This window comes from Arctopsyche grandis, chromosome 4 (genome assembly GCF_051622035.1).
Source record: "Arctopsyche grandis isolate Sample6627 chromosome 4, ASM5162203v2, whole genome shotgun sequence".
Classification (NCBI taxonomy): Eukaryota; Metazoa; Arthropoda; class Insecta; order Trichoptera; family Hydropsychidae; genus Arctopsyche; species Arctopsyche grandis.
In genome coordinates this window covers 25,672,412-25,692,617 of record NC_135358.1, presented here as the reverse complement: position 1 = coordinate 25,692,617, position 20,206 = coordinate 25,672,412, and the positions used below count along the sequence as shown (strand labels likewise).

The following is a 20,206-nucleotide window of genomic DNA, read 5'->3' as shown; positions in this document are numbered from 1 at the left end:
GGTAATTAAACAAAACATTAATTCCAATAGCAAAATATCAATATATCAATACCATCCAATCACGATTATATTATTTCCGCTGCGAAAGTTTGAGAAGCGTCCCTCCTGAGAGATATCATCAGCAATCAGCCGAGAGACAAGCAGGAATGTCTATCTTCAAGTTAAACCGGAGCTACGAGCTACGAGAGGACGGGACAAGCCCGAAATTCAGGGCATTTTTCACGTGAAATGCACGTGAATGGTCCCCCAGCCATAACCCTTTCTCCGCGGCGTCCAGACCCATTCAGAGGGGGAATTTGCCTCGCTTTGAACCGGGGCGCGCGTTAACGACCGTACGCGAATGTGTTTTTTAATTACGCTTTTTCGTCGGGGTACCTCATTATGTGCGGGTGCCGTATTAAGAATGATTGCAACGCACTTGTATGTAAGCGGATTCCCGCGGGTCGATGACGGTGAGGGGGCGGGGAGAGGAGGGGTGACTGTTTGAGAACCGCGTGTTCACGTTTGGTGGCCTGTGTGTACATATTATATGTACAAACATATGTAGATACTTGCGTTATTGTGGCATGAAGGGTCGAATTTCGACGTTTATCGCCTTTAAATCAATTAAATTGTACGTAAATTTCCGAAATGGCAACATTTCAATTTGTTCATTTACGTTTTGGTGGTGTTTCCGCTAATTGATTAATATTTCGTTGTAAAAACGGGGTTAATTTATATTTACGATGTGTGTGTGAGTGTGTTTTTTTATTTTATTGGGTGCTTTTATTTGTTTTGTATTTTCATATACCTATGAACAATACTAGTTAATTTTGGGTGTTGCCACATGAAAACGCGTAGCACTGTGTAATTTTTTTTTAATTTTACGTTTATCTATTTGTTTGAATTATGTATGTATGCAGTATTTTTCATTCGTTCGGTTATTTTTCGATACATCTTTATTTCACTCTGTCTAACTATAATTCTGTTTTGATTTTATATGTATGTATGTACATAATATTTGTATTTGCAACTATGTATGTATGTATGTATATTTATCTGCATGTTTATATTTTATGCTTCGTTTGCCAATCAGTATTTACTATTTTTTTAGTTTGCCTGCTCTTTCTTTCATCCTCTGTTTATTTATGTCCTTGAAATATATATTTTTTGAATATTCTTTTCAACACATCATATATATTAATTTAAACATAAAATCTGAGTCAATCTAATAATAATTTATACATACTGTTATATCTACATAAGTCTTTATTTGTTTTATGTTAGCTGTATTCTATTCCCACGACCTTTAAATCAATCTGCGAGACGAATTATGTTTCCCCCAAAAATATCAAAGCCCTTCTTAAGCCTGCACAACAAATTGCGTGCATCTACTCAGCCATTTCTCGATACATTCAAGACACATATGTTAACACTAAAAATATCGTTTTTCAACTAACTTTATCGCTTTTCTGCATTATTCTCACGACTCTTAATCCGCACAACGAATTGCGTGAAATCTACCCTCAAGGGATACATATGCAAACACTAAAAATATTGTCTTTAATTAGTTTACCAGCATTTTTCACACGACTCGACTCGAATCGTATTCCCTCAAAAACCCTTTTAAAGCTGCGTAACTAATTGTGTGAAAACCATTTCTCGATACACTCAAGGGTCAAAGTATTAAAGTCTTAAGATATTGTTTTACTTAACTCGAGTTCCCCCCTATTTTATTACGAACTATGATTGGTCCAAATTGTTACGTCTATTAAATATATACTGATGTTAAACATATGGAAGATCACTTGCGATCGAACCGTCTGACTTACAACCGAACCGTCTCTTACTAATCACTGACTTACAATTGAACCGTCTAACTAGTGACTCGCGATTAAATTGCCTAACTAGTAAACTACTAACTAGTAACGTGTAATACTAACTAATCTCGTGTATACTTACTACTATTAAAGAAGATAATCATCTTATAAAATAAAGTGAGTTTTATTTACGGAGTAGCGTTCCGCAAAAACGCTTGGTGGCAGCGGAAATATTAATAACAACAAAATACACATCACCCACGAATGTAACAATACATACATACGGGTTTGCTACAAATGGTTGCAAACCACGCGGCTGCATACTCATTTCGATTGAATTTTGACTGTTTGAATTTCATGTACGAAAGACAAGATGATCATGGGGTTGCGCAGGTGACAGTTCGATGTACATTGATGATTTGCAATTCTTAAAATTGAGTTGGATCTTTCTGGCAAGTTTAAAATGGCAAAAGCTGAGACAAAAGTATGAAATGAGTATGCAGCGAAATGAGCATGCAGCCGCATAGTTTGCAACCATATATCATTGTAAATTACAATTGAATAAATGTCAACAAGTGAATTAAATTTATTTGAGATGTCATTTATTTTAATGCTTTATTTCGTTCGATTATATAATATTTGACAAAAACAGTCATTGCACGATATTTTATGCAATTAGACTTTTGTAACTATTTAATTAATTAAATTGAAATATTTTTCTACTACTATTTTTTAATCCTTTAAAATAAATTGTAATAGGACAAATATACACACACATACATACATTTCTGTTTGTTTTCTATAAAAATTTACAGTTTTTAGCTTAGGACCACGAAGTTTTAAATAAAACCCCATGTTACTCTAATTTGAACCGTTGATTACAAAATTTTCTGTAAAATTATTATTTTTTTATACGTTTTCTCATATTTTACCCATTCGAGCAACGCCGGGCAATTCAACAAGTAGAAATATGTACATATACTAAATTCATTTCGCTAACTTATATACTTGAATATAATTCGCATGTAATTTTATTATCAATATTTATGTACATACAGGTAAATTTCATATTACAATAAACGTACATATTTCTTATACGTGGGATTTATGTAAATGCGGCATTTACGTCCTTCGCGGAAATCTCAAATGCAAAGGAAATAATAATAAATAAATTTGAAAAAATCCGTCGTGTATCTTAATTGGATTCTTAATTGAATGCGTGTATCTATGAGCGCTCAAAGGGAGATTTCGTGCGTTAAATTGAAATGTGCGCCTTCGACGTGAGCGTCGAGCTTTTCATTCGATTCGGGTGTCGAGCTTTCGCCATATTTTCGGTGCGAGGTGGAAAAAAAATAATAAAAAAATAAAATGGCGTATTCACTTGTCAAAAACACGCCTCATTCAATTTTGCTGACGCGTCTCGGCCCTCACCATTCCTGATTCGTTGCATGGAAATATAATATATTATATACATATATGTATGTATTTTTATTTTTATTTGATTTTAAATTCAGTGAAAATAGTCCTGTGACGTTCGGGAAATGTTATGTGTGTTTTTTAGCGACAAAGCGATTTTGAAAAATTCCTAGAAATGAAATTGATATATGTAAGGGCGTTTCAATTTCACCTCGATTGCTGCTTATTATACGAAAGTTCGGTACTCACCTTAGATGAACATACATACATATGTATGTAGACACATACATACTTTCGTTGTCATGAAAGAGCTTCCATTAATTAACATGTCAAATAAATTATTGTGGCTGTCTGTCTATCTACATCATGTAGTTAAACACGCATGTTATGACTTTTATCTGCATGTGTTTGTGGACATGAAACTAAGTTTTCAATTGGGATAAAATATATACATACATTGTACGCAGTGGTGTAGTGCTAAATAAAAAAGGTGGTGTTTAATTTTTACGACCCCCCCCCCCCCGCTTTTTTCGTTACTTAAAAATATGTATCCTAATATTGATAGTACAAATATTTATAAAAAAATCAAATGCTAATTAACTTGAAAAGTCAATCAAAGTGGTCTGATTAAGTTATTATTTTTGCAATATAATAATGAACAGTTCTGAAAATTTTGTTAGATGATTCGATTTCGGCATCATTCAAAATGTGTATAATTTTTTCAATGAGTTGTTGTTGGGCTGTTTTTAAATTTTTTTCTGTACTCAAATAGGCATTTGAGTGAGGATTTGAGTGAGCTGTAGCCATCAAATGTTAAAACGAGATGAAATATAAGCAAAAATATGTTTTAATTGTACTCGAAAAATAATTTTTGTGTCAAAGTACCAGGGCGGCAAACTGGCCCGACTACCCCACTGATTTTACGTACATACATATGTATGTGGAGTACGTTTAAGCTTTAACATTTAGTTATTAGTGTAGAATAGGAACGCATACGTGACAAACATTGATTTATATACATATGTATGTCTGTCTCGAATAGGCTCTTAAACCAAAGAACCGATTACGATGGAACTTTCAGGATTTTTTGTATGCTTGTCCGGAAAGATTACTATGAAAAAAAGGGATACGATACGTACCACTCATAAGAATCGTTCGAAAAAAAAAGGGATACGAAGTATGCGTTCCTATAATAATAATGTTCGGTCCGTCAATCCTAAGGATTCTCTCCATGAGCCGTGGTTGGTTGTTCAGGGGTGTGTTTGGCGACGAGTCTTCTCCACTCCTCCCTGGATTCGGCTTTTCGAAGAGCAGTGACTACAGAGCAGTGTAGAGCTTTCTTGACTTGGTCAGTCCATCGAGTAGGAGAGCTTCCTCTTCCTATCCTCCCCTCAGTGGCACCAACTACGACAAGTTTCTCCAGGTTGCCATCATCCCTTCTCGCCACGTGTCCAAAGAATTGCAGAGCTCGACGCAGACATATCGTGGATAGGCTGTCTTTCACCCGAAGCTCATTCAGGATTGAGATGTTGGTGCGTTTAGCTGTCCAGGGGATCCTCAGCATCCTTCTCCAGTACCACATTTCAAACGCCTCAATTTTCTTTCGTTCAGCTGCCATTATCGTCCAGGTTCCGGCAGCAGAGAAAACAAGACTTCTGACAAGATGCATTTTTGTTGGGATTTGGATGCTTCTGTCCTTCCAAATTTTGGTAAGCCGGATCATTGCGCTTTTGGCCATGCCGATTCTTCTTCTATCTTCTCCATCGCATCCCCCACAGTTGTCAATTCTAGAGCCTAAATAAACAAATTGTCTACAATCTCTAGTCCATAGAGTACATATATTTGTGTTCAAATTCCATCTATTGTTTCTATCGACTATCGTTACTTTTGTTTTCGGTCTGTTCAGATCTAGACCTAACCTTCTGCTTTCTGTTTCGACGCGATGTAGAAGATCGATCATTTCATCGGGATTACTGGCTATGAGCGTTGTGTCATCGGCATATATTAGGTTGAACAATTTCTTGCCCCCTATGGACACTCAATAACTCACGCGTACCGAGAACAGGGCGCGAGTAAATGACAACAGCGACGGAACAACACACTCTGAATTTATGCATTATGCCCGATTCTTCGATAAAATATTTTTTTATGTTGCGTCAGATAAATACATATATATTATAATAATTCTATCCAATACATTAATGTATTACTGAGGAATACCCAAAATGTGATCTTTGTATTTAGTATATTTACAGAGATATTCACATAATTAGAGTAAATGTCGACTTTGTTTACACTACCGGTAAGGGAAGATTAAACATACGATAACCACGCTGTAGATAGGAATATTTTTGGGAATTGGTTTTGAAAGGCTTAAGTGAAAAGGGATCCTGAAGCCAACCTTACTCAGTAAATCAGAAAAATCAAGGAAACCATTTAGGAGCTTAAAAAGAAATGTAGCATCAGTGAGTTTTCGCCTGACAGAAAGATTGTTAAAGGATAGGAGTTTTAAAATATCGGGAACAGTACGAGTAGTATGGGCGTAGTTAGGTAGCGTTAGGATTTGATAAATTTTAGTTGGACTTTTTCAATACAATTAATATGGCATATATAAAAAGGTGACCAGATAATTGAGGCAAATTCAAGGTGAGACCTTAAAAGGGAAAAATAAAGTAATTTAAGTACAGATCATTAAGAGGGCTGTACACCCGAAACCTTAATTTTGTTGCCGTTCCTTTCTTCGATATATGTATATATTGAGTGAATGCGACAATATATATATCAATATATACTCGTATATTGAGTGAATTCGACAATTGCACTTCGACCAGATATTACGTATTTTAAATCGATAAAATCGAGGTTTCGTATTGTCCAATTTTGTCCTCCGAAACTGGACAAATTTTTAAAAAAATTTCATCTTCGGTATGAGAAAAATATTTTCTATGTGCGCATATTTTTTTTAAATCGGCCGTTAAATAAACACGCTGGACTCTTTTCGTGGGTGTAAAAAACAGGCGATTTTATAGATGTTTGGCGGCTCCTAGCTCCTATAAAAAATAGCTAATCAAAAAAATAAAATGCATGCCAATGATACACATCCATAGCATATTAAAAAATAATTTCTCTAGTGCCATAATTGAGGAAGGGAGAAGTGTAATATGTTTGTATGGACAAGGTGCTGGTGTGCAGCCCTCTTAAAGGGTTTAGTTGAGCGGAGTAGGAATCCAAGAGATTTATATGCTTTGTTAGTAATGAAAGAAATATGTTAAAAGAAATCGAGTTTATTACTAAGTATTACACCAAGATCCTTAATAGAACATGATGTATTTATAATTGAATGGGTTTAATTGATAATGATAGGTGATAATACATAGATTTATTTCTGGTAAAATTTAAAATAGAAAATTTTTCTGGATTAAGAAAAAAGGTCATTATTTAAAAAATATATAACAAATCTATCCAAAGCTTCCTGCAGCTTATGACAATCCAACTACATTATTCTGTTTATTTAAACGCATTTATATCAATATTTTTTTATTGTAAATACATCAGTTGGGAGTCGTTACAATGCTAAATTTACAAAGAATTATGGTAATTCTGTAATTGAAAGTTCATTATATCGTATTATACATGTGGTATGGATAATCAGAAGTAGATATGAGACTGCGAAACCGACACCGAGCCAGTTAATTTCGCATAGATTTCAACTCTCAGCACTAACGAGCAGTTTTGACGCAACGGAATATCACAACGTTGGATGTGTTGCTACATAGTATTGGGTGACCCAATTCCGTAGATTTTAGACGTTAATAATAATAAACAGACACGCTAAAATACGTTCATTTGTGTGGATACAAGCCGGGATATGACGAGGAAGTTAAACGCCTTCGGTGCAATGGTTTATATGTGTCTCTTATGGGATATTGGAGAGAAGATTTCCCTAGTTTTCCGGGAGACGCGTACTGCGTATGATGGGATTTTAGGTGTGGGAAACAAATTTAATCAACTAAGGATTAATTATATGGAGGCCGAATTTGTCAACCGTATTGTGTGTTTAAGCGGTGTGATTATAATACTAGTTTGAGGATTGTATTAAAACTAATTCCCCGCTAAGAGGATTACGCCTTACGAGATATGTACGTTATTTGGGAGACTTTTTACACAAGTAGCAACTGCTTACGCTTTGTATTCAATTCAAATTCATTGAAACTTTTAGTGATGAAATATGTATCAATGATTATAGTAATGTCGACATTTTTTTTTACTTTTAGTGAATACGCTTACTCAGAGAGAGTGGTCAAATTTGAAATGAAACATCTAATTATTGAATTGTTTTAAAAAAACCTTTTTCTTTCATTGGTTTAAAATATAAACAAGTTCGCATGGAACTACATACATATATGTACGTACGCTCTTAGCTTAGAATTATTTGCAGAAATGCAAATTTCAAATTTGGTCTTGTACAATGATTTATTCGTTTCATCGTTATATTTTATTTCGTCTAGTTTATGAACAAATTCCGGAGCGAAAACTTATCAATCTTTACTAAGTTTGACGCACTAAATTCGAATATGACAATGGTTTGTGTTGGCTTCATATTGTTTAAGAGATATGAGCATTTAAGAAAATGGGCAATTTTTACAGATTTTTGGCTTTTGTAATCTTTAATTCAAAATCGAGTTTTGTTGTGTCAACAATGAGTATTGGACTCCATATTTAGATTTTTTTCTATTGATTGTAATTTTTTATTGCTTTGTAATACTTAAATTGATTATGTAGCGAAGTCAAAGTTTGCTTTTTTTCCGTGATATTATGAGCTAATTTCACTAATTTTTCACTTTAATTATTTCATATTCGAATTCAGTGGGTCAAACTTAGTAACGATTTATTAGTCTCCGCTCCGGTAAGTAAAAAAACTAAGTGTTATTTTGTTCATACAAAATATCATTCCTGCTCTATTTAATATTATTTTTATGTAAGAAGTAGTCTTGTTTTTTGACGTATAAATAACCATACATGAGGAGTAATGGAGTTTATTTAAAAACTGTTTTATCATTAATTTGTAAGTATATTAAATTTTCTTATTAAATAATGAAGGTGTTCAAATTGCGTTCAACGTAAAGACTGGTTGGTGCTCCTTTAGGAAAGCTGTCGATCGTCAAGGCTTTCGACAGCGCTAATTTAAAAGCTGTCTCTGTCTTATGAAACTATCCTTACTTTGGCTTTTCTCTTTCAGTGTATACAAGTGCGTGTGTATGTGCGTTTTCTCGCGAAGGGTAATTTATCGCCGTTGTTTTAAGGCTGATTTATGGGGCAGGGCCCTTTCAATGCTCGCGGGCCCTTCTTTCATTGGGAATAGTTGCCGCCGAGCGCGTGATATATGTAAAGCAGCAGACAGGGCGCCAGACTTTGGTGCTTTATGAAAGCATTTATCAATCGGATGGAGGTGGTGAAGTGAGGTGAGGTGATGCTGGAAGTACCGTTCTATGTAAGTTCCATTTGGGTAATTTTAATTTTGAGCCGCGTCCTTAACGCTTCAGCCCCGTCAGAGATATGTATTTGTCAAAATTTACTAGTTATCCTTCTATAACAGAGAATTAAATATTACGTGAGATGTGTATGAGTTTGAAAAAGATTCATTGAAGTTTTGGCTATTTTTCATTCGAGTATAATGCGATTGTATGGAATCCGCATGAAGCAAATTACTCTCTCGTGATCGAAAAAGTGTAAAAAGCATTTCTTCGTTGTCTTTATCGGAAAGAGTTTAGGTATTACCCATATCTCTACCCTACTCCTTTCCTTTTGGGCATGCTTGGGTATAATTCCCTTGAACTTCGGAGAAACTTCTCTTTAATTCGTTTCGTTCTCCAGCTACTACATACGTGGTAATACGTCATGCCCGTGTTGCTGGAACAGTTGGAACTTTATTTCCCTAATAACTATGTACATATGTGCGTGGTAGACATCATTATTTGATGGTTGTACCTCATGATCACACAGTTCTTTTTCGAATGGCTCCTATTCCAAAAGCTATTCGACTTCTCAATGAAATCGTTGCTGCTGTGCCTGAATGCGATATTTTCCACCTTGGTTAGCGTAGATTATCGGATATTATTTTAACATATTTGTCTGGTAATCTGCGCTCATCATTATTTTCATAATTTGAATGTGATCTATGAGTGGAATTTTAATCCACTCTCTTCCATTTGGGCTTCACAGGGATGTTTTGTATTTGTAGCTTGTTCTTATTTATCGGAACAGGCTGCAGGTGCAAGACATTACCTTCTTTGTATTTGTACTACCTATTAAATTATCTTTGTATTTTATCACTCATTTAAATTTTAATTTATCCACTATTTTATATTTTGGAAGGCAAAAGAGGTGGTGGATATTTTGGTAAAAGTCGGAATTCTCGACGGGGCGGACTCTCTAGGTTCAGAAGCAAAGCTCGGTTGACCCGCTCCTTCCTGTGATTGGTTGCTCTTTGCGACTACTCTAGTATTGCCGTGCCCTGAATTAACTCGACTTTTACCTGATGAAATACTGAATGAAATACATACGCAAAATGTGGAAAATATGTGGATGCGTGTAAAAAGAAAGATGAAGCGTCAATTTGGCACAACGCGTGCCCGTTTTGATTCATATTTAGATGTATTTGTATTGAACCACAAACGAATGCGTGTATATTCCATTCGCAATATGTGGAATATTTCTATACGCTGTCCGAAATTATATGCGAACTAGGCAGTATATGTCGGAGTATTTCATCAGGTAAAAGTAACTCGTCTCTCGACGCTCCGTGAGAACGGACGTGCCGAAGACGTACTCTCTGTGCGAGCGCTCATAATACAGCGATACGCCATACCGTCAAAAAACCCACACCTTTTAACATACACCACAAACACCCCCCACAAAACGAACACCAAACGAACACATGTTGGCTCCATGCGAGGATCCAACCTGAAAAAGCGAATTAAGAAGACACTGATAACTACAACCGAAGCTCCTCAACCAGGCTGCTCTCAGACAGCTCAGATGGAGACCGAGTGGCAGTTTCCAAAACATACGGCAAAGAACGTGAAAGATGTTGCTCCTGAATTTAAAATTCAGGAGAAAAACAAATTTGAAGGGCTCTTGGAAGTTTCCGATGTCCCCAGAAGCGGTGGAAGAATCCCGCCCATCATCATGACAGCTACTGGCACTCACGGCAGCATGATCGAGTCGATCAAGAAGTTTATAAAAGACTTCACAATGACTTACATTGGTCAAAATAATGTCAAGATACAATGTAAAAGTCTTGAAGACTTTAAAAAACTTCGGGATGGATTGACACCAGACCGACAATTCCATACCTTTTCCAGGAAGGAGGAAAAGGAAATAAAAAGTGTCGTACGTGGCTTGCCGAAATTGCCGGAAGCTGATATTAAAGATGACATCATCAGACAGGGATTCCCTGTAACCAAAGTCATACAGATGAAGACGAAGGAGCCTAGGAGCAACGCCACCGAGCTATACTTGGTGTTCTTCGAGCCATCGGTATCGGCAAAGAAGATTAAAGAAATCCGGTACATCTGTTACACAAAGGTCAGTGTCGTTAAATATACTAGTAAATTACAAAATATTACTCAATGTTTCAGATGCCAAGAATATGGACACGCTGCGAAAAACTGCAATCGGCAGGCCAAGTGCGTCAAATGTGCCGGCACTCACCTCACCGCACAATGCAATCAAGGAATAGTTACCCCTGCTGTCTGCTCAGGCTGTTCAGGATCTCACCCCGCTAACTTCAAAGACTGTCCAAAAAGACAGAGCTATCTGAAAATGCTGGAATCGAGGAAGAATCGAGCATCAATTGTCAAAGCCAACCCTTGGAAACTCCCAGTGGCGCAGCCACAAAATATCCCGGTCGTTAACGATCATAACTTCCCAAAGCTACCGACCATTAAAACTCCTTCACCAAATATCCCAAATATCCCTAAAAAACCCCACCAACCAACCAATCCCAACATTCAACCAACAACAGACCTAACTTCCATGGCGTCTATGACGAAGATGTTGAAGATCCTCCAGGAGATTCGTGCCAAGGCCAGCGGTTGCACCGACAAACTAGAGCTGGCACTCATGCTTGTCGAATATCTCGATGTCTTTGATTAACGGGAGGCGACTGAACATTCTAGCTTGGAATGCTCGTGGACTTAAGAATAAGATTGACGAACTAGAGTCGGCGATCGGTGAGTACTGTGTTGACATAGTTTTAATCTCCGAGACCTTCTTAAAACCTCATATCCGTATTAACCTACCTAACTTTAACTGCTATCGCGAAGACCGAGAACAGCATGGAGGGGGAGTTGCCATTTTTATAAAATCGTCAATTAAACATTGTCGCGTAATAACCCCGCCACTAAAAAATTTAGAACTAACCGCCATCGAACTAACAATTAACAACACCCGTCACATAGTAGCATCCGCTTACAATCCTCCCCAAAAACGATTATTGGCATCCGATCTTAACAAAATATTTAACATTGGTAGTTCGGTAGTGGTAGCTGGTGACTTTAATGCCAAACATCCGTTATGGAGTTGCGTAAACACTGACCAACAAGGCACAACTCTTTTTAAATACATTCAACTAACAGATACAATCTTACTTCATCCGGATACATACACACACTATCCCACAAATAACTCACAACCATCCACACTAGATCTTGTCCTCGTCAAGAACTGCCCAAAAATATCGACACCAAATGCCCTTCAAACCCTGTCGTCTGATCATCTCCCGATAATCTTCTCAATCGACGGGAAACCCGAGGAAATCATCAAGCATAGTTGGGATTACGGGAGAGCTAACTGGCGAGAGTTCAAGTCGTACATAAATGACCAAACCATTCTAACTTCTACCACACTCACAAACAAAACCGAAATCGACAGCTCCATAATACACCTAACGGAATCAATAACTCGATCCAAACACCTTCACATACCTAAGACACAATACATTGAACACAAATTAGAGATAACTGACTTTGTTGCAAATTTAATTAAAAGTAAAAATAAACTCCGTAAAATTTGGCAAACATCAAAAAATCCAGCATTGAAAACATTAATTAATAAGCTCACATATCAAATTAAAATTAGAATCAAAGAAATCAAAAATGAAGCTTGGTCTAAAAAATTAGAAAGATTGAGCTCAGTTGATGGCTCTCTATGGAAATTAGCTAAAGCGATTCGCAGGACAAAAAACTCGATTCCTCCATTAGACGATGCAGGAATCTCAGTGACGCGTGATTGCGACAAAGCAGAACTATTATCAAAATCCTTCCAAAAACATCACACACTCACACAACATTACAATCACATACCAACGCATAATAAAGTCAACCGGTCCATTAAAATCATCACAAAAACTCCCACTAACAGTACTAAAAATATAAAATTGGTGCATCCGTGTGAAATCCAAAATATAATACGTAATTTAAAAAATAAAAAGGCACCTGGGCGAGATTCAATAGATAACATCACAATCAAACAACTTCCATTTAAAGCTTTAGTCTCACTATCTAAAATATTCAACGCATGTTTACTCACCGGGTATTTCCCAGAATACTGGAAAACAGCCAACGTAATTCCCATACTTAAGCCCGATAAAAGCTCAAAAAACCCGGCCAATTATCGACCCATTAGCTTACTTTGCACGCTTTCAAAAATTCTGGAAAAAATAATCTACACACGTTTACTTAAAGTCGTAAATAAGAAATTAATAAATGAACAATTTGGATTTCGCACTGGACATTCCACGACCCAACAACTAACAAGACTAACTGAACACGTGACGAAGAACTTTAATATGAAGAGAAGTACCGGAATGGTATGTCTCGACATAGAAAAGGCCTTCGACACGGTTTGGCACGATGAACTCATTCATAAGCTCCTTATTAACAAAATACCAAACTACCTAATTCTCATCATCAAATCGTACTTAACTCGTAGAAAGCTAGTGGTTAGCGTAAATAATGAATTATCGTCTCCAAAAATAATCGCAGCTGGCGTTCCGCAGGGGAGCTTGCTTGGCCTACTCTTGTTCTCCATATATATAAATGACATACCTATTCCAAAAAACTGTCACATAGCCCTATATGCAGATGATACAGCTTGCTTCACAAGTAGCAAAAAACCAGACACTATTCTTAAAAATCTTGAATTTGCAATTAAAACAATGACTGAACACTTCACTAAGTGGAAAATTCAAATTAATCAAACCAAAACAGACGCCATATTCTTTAGTGTTAGAAAACATAAGCCAAGTTCAGATCTGAAAATCCCCTCTGGAGAAAGTCTGAAATGGCAGTCAGTAATAAAATATTTAGGAGTAACGTTTGATAAAAGAATGAGATGGGCACCTCACATTGAGGCAGCGAAATGCAAGGCGATGCGGGGTATATCCTCAATATATCCAATATTTAATCGCCATAGTTCTTTATCAACGCTAAATAAAATAAAATTATATCGCGCGCTCATATTACCATTATTAACCTATGCTTCACCTGTATGGAATAACGCCTCGAATACTAACCTTTCCAAGCTCCAAGTAATACAAAATAAATCCCTTAAAATAATTTATAATACACCCATATATACTAACCTGAAAAAACTGCATGCTTTATATAATATTCCGTTTGTTACAGACATTACTAACAAACTAACCAGTAGATTCTATGAAAGAATCACTAATAACCATACTAACACACTTGTGAAGAGTCTCGGTACAATAAAATGTCTATACCCTTCAGGTATAAACACAGATTACCTAAACACAATCTGCTTTAGGTCATCGACTTTAGATAGTCTTTAATTAATATTATGTATTAGATGTATTATGAACATTTGTAAGGATTGTAAATAGGTTTTTGAGCTCTTTTTCCTATTATGCTTTAGATTAACATTAGAATAATATAATACTGTGATTACTAACCAAATTAAATTAAAATTGTAAAATAGAAAATGATCAGTAGATCAGTAGCTATTAAAATAGATACAAGATGTATTGTGAACATAATTTCGTAATAATAAAAAGCATTTAAAAATAAAAAAAAAATCAGGTAAAAGTCGAGTTAATTCAGGGCACGGCATCACTAGAGTAGTCGCAAAGGGCAACCAATCACAGGAAGGAGTGGGTCGACCGAGTCTTGCTTCCGAGCCTAGAGGGTCCCCCTGTCGAGAATTCCGACTTTTATCGATATTTTATTTATTTTTATTTTTGTTCAATCAATCTATGTACACTCGTCATTACAGATCGCTCCAATGCACTATACAGTGTACTATACCGATCAAGAAACACACCAAATTATATATTAATACATAGTTATTACACAATTCAAAATTATACATGAAATCTATGGTCAACCATTGCAAATTGCATTTGCAAACATCGTATACAATACGATCAACAAATATTTACACAACAATACGATTTTTTATACAATAATCATCCACAGAGACAACTATGGAGAGAAACCTAGCAAACTTTGGGATATGTCATAATAACTCAAGATTTTGCGGGAAAAATGGAAAGGAAAAGCCAAGTTTGCAGGTACCGTTTCAAAGAAAAAGAAAAATTGGCAGACTCTGATAGGAAACGACCGACCTGGTCATAAACCAAGGTCTAGTCAGAAGCAACCAGTATGACTCGAAGTCGTAGCCACACTGACCATAGCAAGATATACTAACCTCTAGTCCATGCTGCATATAGTGAAGAGAGTGAAGAGATTGCAATTGCGATGGTACTGGAATGGTATCGGAGAGAATGTATAAGGGTGAAAGGAAGGCTGCAAAGAAGATGGGTAGACGAGAGGATGGATGGGAATTGTGCAAAATAGAGATGAATGGAATCGTGTTGGAGGGGCCATCACCCAGCAGTGGATGGTGAATGGCTGTAAATGATGAAGATATCATATAACATCAAAATATAATAACTAGAAGCTAATATAGTCGTAGCAACACTATTACATAGTAGTAGAAAAATCAGGAGACAAAAAAGTATCCAAAATCGAATATTTTACTAATATTATGATGCTATGTGGAAGTATAATCCTATATAACACATACATATGTGTACATATTTGTATATATATTCGGATTTATGTCATTGAAACTATTGGTTTCAAATTACAATATAAATATAATACCCGATGTTGAATCGTCAAATTTTCTAACGGTTAATATTGATGGAGTTTTTCGAAACGAAACAGGTCCAAGTTGGTAATTATTTAAAATATCAGCATTTTGTTTTAAAATCATCAACTTTCTGAAATTTCATAAATCGTTTTTGTAAAATATAAAAGTAAACTTACGAATATATCGATGGTTTATTACAACGTTAATAATAATACACTATTGTTTGTTACTATTTAGTTTTATGAGTCTGCTTCTAAGTATTATGTGTATGTACATATGTATATTGTAATATACAGATTCAAAACGTGGCCAATTAAAAACACTAAATGTGCGTAATTCCAACAGGAAAAACTATACTCAATGGTTTTCGATATAAAAAATAAACAAAATGCATCCGCATTGGCACCGTTTCGATCGAGTCGAAACAATGTTAAAACAAGTCAAAACCCTTTCCACACCTTCACCTCTTTGCATAGTGTTAAAAATATAATATATAACAAAGGGGAGGAAACGACGGCGTAAAGTGGGGGGGGGGAGAGGGGTTAGTATTGTAAATGGATTGTCGCCTATGCGGAAACTTTACAAAAGGCGGCAATTGTGAAAAATCTGTCATACGCTCCGGTCGTAAATCACACCGGCAAAACGTCACCGCCTAAAACAATCAAAATAGAATTTTCCTATATAATATATGAGAGTGTGGATATATTCGGACACGTATTATATGTATATATGCACGCACACATGTCAAACTTTATTTATTCGCACGTGTTGAGGAAAAATACGACAGAGTCAACGGCTGCACGTGAAGCCATTATAATGCCATTTTTGTATGAGACCAATAATATAATGGTGTGCGCCTTATTTGGGCCCCGTGGCTCAAAATTAAATATAAATCAACGTCTTTCCGGCCTCGTGTTTTGCTGAAAGTTGTTTCGGTTGAAAATATGCTCGTAACTGAATAATGTGCTATTTAATGAATATATGAACATATGTATATACATATGTATGTACGACTACTAGCCACGTCTGGTTTGTGTGGATTATAGAAAATTATGAAATTGTTGGATAATTGTATGAAAAGTTTTACAATGCCAGAAAAATGTATTTATGTATGTATGTTATGTTGACTAGTTTGCTATATACATACATACATAAATACTTGTTTGGTTAAGGTAAATATGTGTAAGATTATTTCTAGTACGTAATGTGAGATGTTTGCATAACAATTTTCATGCAACTTTCAAAATTACGGATTAGCGACAGGAAAATAAATTTGTTCTTTCGACTGTTGAAATTATTTTATACTTATTTTTTTTACATAATTTGAGTGTTATTATTGTAATTAAAATTTTTATTAAAGTTTATAATGATGACGTTATTAGAATAAATTTAGCATTTTATATTAATAATATAATGTATTTTTAGATATTCATAATACATTCGTTTAATTGTATTGAAACGTTGTAAATTTGTACATACATTTAAGATGAAAATTTATTATTTTTTTATAAAACATATTTAAGTGCAAAAAATGAATTTGGTATAAAATATTTCATATAAACAATGAAAGCCTACTTAAGTTGTTTGAGAAAGCTTTTGCAGTAATTTTAGATATTTGTTTTAAATTTAAGTTGAATTAAAATTCATTAATTGTGATTTTCATATCATATAAACATTAATTGAATCAAAAGAACCTTTTAAAAAAAATATATTTCTAGTTGCCCAATTTATATTGTAAAAAATTGCATACAAGCCTCACTCGCGAGTGTTTCGATGATGAACGATAAAAGGTTTTGGCTTCGTAAAAGCCATCCTGTACATTCTCAATTAAGCTCAGGTAAAGTTTCTTCAAAAAGCTTCTCGTTCCTTCAAAAAGCACAATAAAAGCCTCTCGCATACACATACATCAGTGCGTATATATGTTTACAGATATATAACACAATATATACATTTGTGAGTTTGTGTATTTCCATCAAAATACACCTACCTAACCAATCCAATATGAAGCTCAGAAATCAAGTTATCGACGATACGTTGCATGGATCGAATTTCACTATCTTCAATATTCGAATATATTATACAATATCTACTCGGTATTAGGGAATATGTTTGTTTTCCTTTCTCTCGCCGGTACGGGGAAAATTCGTAGCGTCGAATTTTCCCGAACGGCTTGATTTTATCTTTGAATGTTTGTATTAGGAAATCGTATTCAAATTTATTGCGTTTCATATATGTATACCAGCGTGTGTTGTTTGTATTTTTATGTATTCAAACGTGTATATTTTCGACGTTTGAATAGTTTGAGTGGGAGTGGTTTTTCTTTAGGTTCATTCGAATAGAATACATTAGTCTAATTCTAAGTGGTAAGTATTTTTTTGTGTTCGCCGAACGTACCATATTGAAAGTGAGTGACCGCGGGTCCTTTTTCAAAACAGCCTACATAGAAGCCCACACACCCACATGCATACATCCTTTAACTGAGAAAATCTATATCCGATAAATAACCGGATGCTGGGTAGGTTGGGTGAGGCGGCCTCGGCCGTTGAAAAACGTATTCGGACATGCGAAAACCCATTTTATAGTCAGACCCGAAATCAAGTCGCGTCCAAAGAGCCGCCTCTTAAGGAAAGAAGTCGATTGTGATTTGACCATTTTTTTCTCCGGCTGCCTTTTGAAATTCGATTAAGATCAAATTCAAATTTTGTGGAATACATTATAACGTACACACAAACGTATGTATGTATGTATGTATATGTAATATTTAATATAAAAAATATAATGTATTGGGTTTATTTCTATTCGACTACCTTTTCTAAATTTATGTAAAAAAGTGTGCTGAAATATTTGAAATTCAACGATGACCCTTAACTTTGACTGGTCCTAATTGACTTTGAACCTTTTAAATGTGTATTTGAAAATAGAATTTGAACATACAATTTGTCTCCATTCTTTTTCTTAACTAGGTATTCGAAGTTATAGTTTTTGACCTTTCTTTGTCAATATAATTGTTTTGAGAAAAACATTTTTCATTAGTTTTTTTTGTTGATTTTTGCAGATGGAATTAAGTGAAACTTGAGATATTAAGATATTATCGAGAACAAAAGTGAAAAACATGAAATTGGATATTTAAATAAACGATTTGCGTTAATTAAAATCAAAACTTTGAAGAAAACATCTTTGGTATTTTATTTGTTAACCTTGAAAATGTTCAATTCGGTAAATATTTGCGGAAATCAAGTATAATTTATATTGTCTTGAAAATTACAATATAAATTATACTTGACATCCGAGATGAATTTTATTAGAATTAACAAATCAGATAAATAAACTCAAAAATAGCGTAAATATTAAGAACTTTTAAGTAGAATTATATTAAAATTGTGCTGAAAGAATAATCTGATATTAGTTACACACATAGTCATTAAATATTTTCTACGTCATTTGTGTACCGTCAAAGTTTTACAAAGTTTACCGCTTGCCATCATTGACAAGCTATTAATCACTTTAATGAAGCACACTGATACTGCAATACCTATATTTACAATCCACCTTTCAACGATGCAAATTAATCACTTGGATCGTTGCAATTAATGAATTCGAATTGGAGGAATAAAAGCGCATCGGGTACCGCCACGGAGCGAATTTTCCGGTATGCGAGCGCATTAATTGAAAATTGCGCAAAACATAAAATAATCTCTGCGAAAAATATCACAGCCACTCGGAAAGCGATGCAATAAACCGCAAGCGGTGCATTCGCGAGACTGGCTTTTCATTTTTACGTGTCTTTTGTGTTCGAAATTTATGTGTGTGCGGGCAGAATTACGCTAGACATTCGCGCGCTTAGTAAATTCTCGCACGGGATAAAGCTCAGTTGTTGGGGGGCGGGTTTCGGGAGGATTCAAGGGGTCGGTGGCACTCTTCCCACTCTCCGGGCTATCGTCGAGGCCGGACAAGCTATTTGGCAAGAGATCGCTCTTGTAACAATCCATTTATAACTTGCAGTTAGTGCAGGCCATGAATGGAGGTCGCCGCCAACACAGGATGAGTTTTTCGGTCGCAGATATCGGAACTGGACAAACCATTGTGTTCAAACCGTACACATTTTTTAAATCTTTTTTTATGTTCATTTGTTAATGATAAACCGTCACTTATTTATCTTTTATTACAGCTTTAGTTTATTATTGTTAAATTATGTAAATATTAATTATAGTATTTAATGATGTATTTATGCATTATATATGTACATGTGTATTTAAGCATAAGTTAATAATTAATAATTTTGCGAAACGTGTTAACAAAGCAAAAACTGGCCGCGAACTGATCCTTTGTTTCTTTTATCCCCAGTTTCAAAAATTTTGGTTTTTTCCACCACCACATGCGGGTAGCGATTCGATATACGTACCTACTAGCATTAAAATAAAAACGTGTTTCCCACATTGTTGTTACATATTGTCATTATATTTTGTCATACGCCTGCTTAGTATTTAAAAATGTCAATATTTATTTATTTATCCTGTTTTTAAAGTTAATTTACTACCAAGTTTAGCTGGTTTTGACAGTCATGATTGTCACTTACGGACTACTAATGACCAACAGAACAAATTAGCATTAAAACAACAACAATACCAAAAAGCGCCTTTGGCCATCTTTGATAAGAAGGGCCTCATATGTAAACTGATTTTGCCTTGCACTCGTCCAAAACAAGTATGAACGTGGTGCTGTATATTATGAATAGAAGTAGTCTTTTCCGTGCAGTGATATGCCGGGCTGTTAACATCCAATTATCGATAATATATGTATGTAAACGGAGATTT

General features: G+C 35.2%; 1 protein-coding gene across 1 annotated transcript; it reads right to left on the bottom strand.

Annotated features, from left to right (window-relative positions):
• Window positions 1-4,431: 4,431 nt before the first annotated feature.
• Window positions 4,432-4,833, bottom strand: LOC143910808 (uncharacterized). The gene has a single exon (XM_077429405.1). The coding sequence runs from the start codon at window positions 4,831-4,833 to the stop codon at window positions 4,432-4,434; it is 402 nt and encodes a 133-aa protein (XP_077285531.1).
• Window positions 4,834-20,206: the final 15,373 nt, after the last annotated feature.

Bases quoted from the DNA above. Each gene is read 5' to 3' on its own strand.
- LOC143910808 (XM_077429405.1), bottom strand. From the start codon at position 4,833: ATGGCAGCTGAACGAAAGAAAATTGAGGCGTTTGAAATGTGGTACTGG.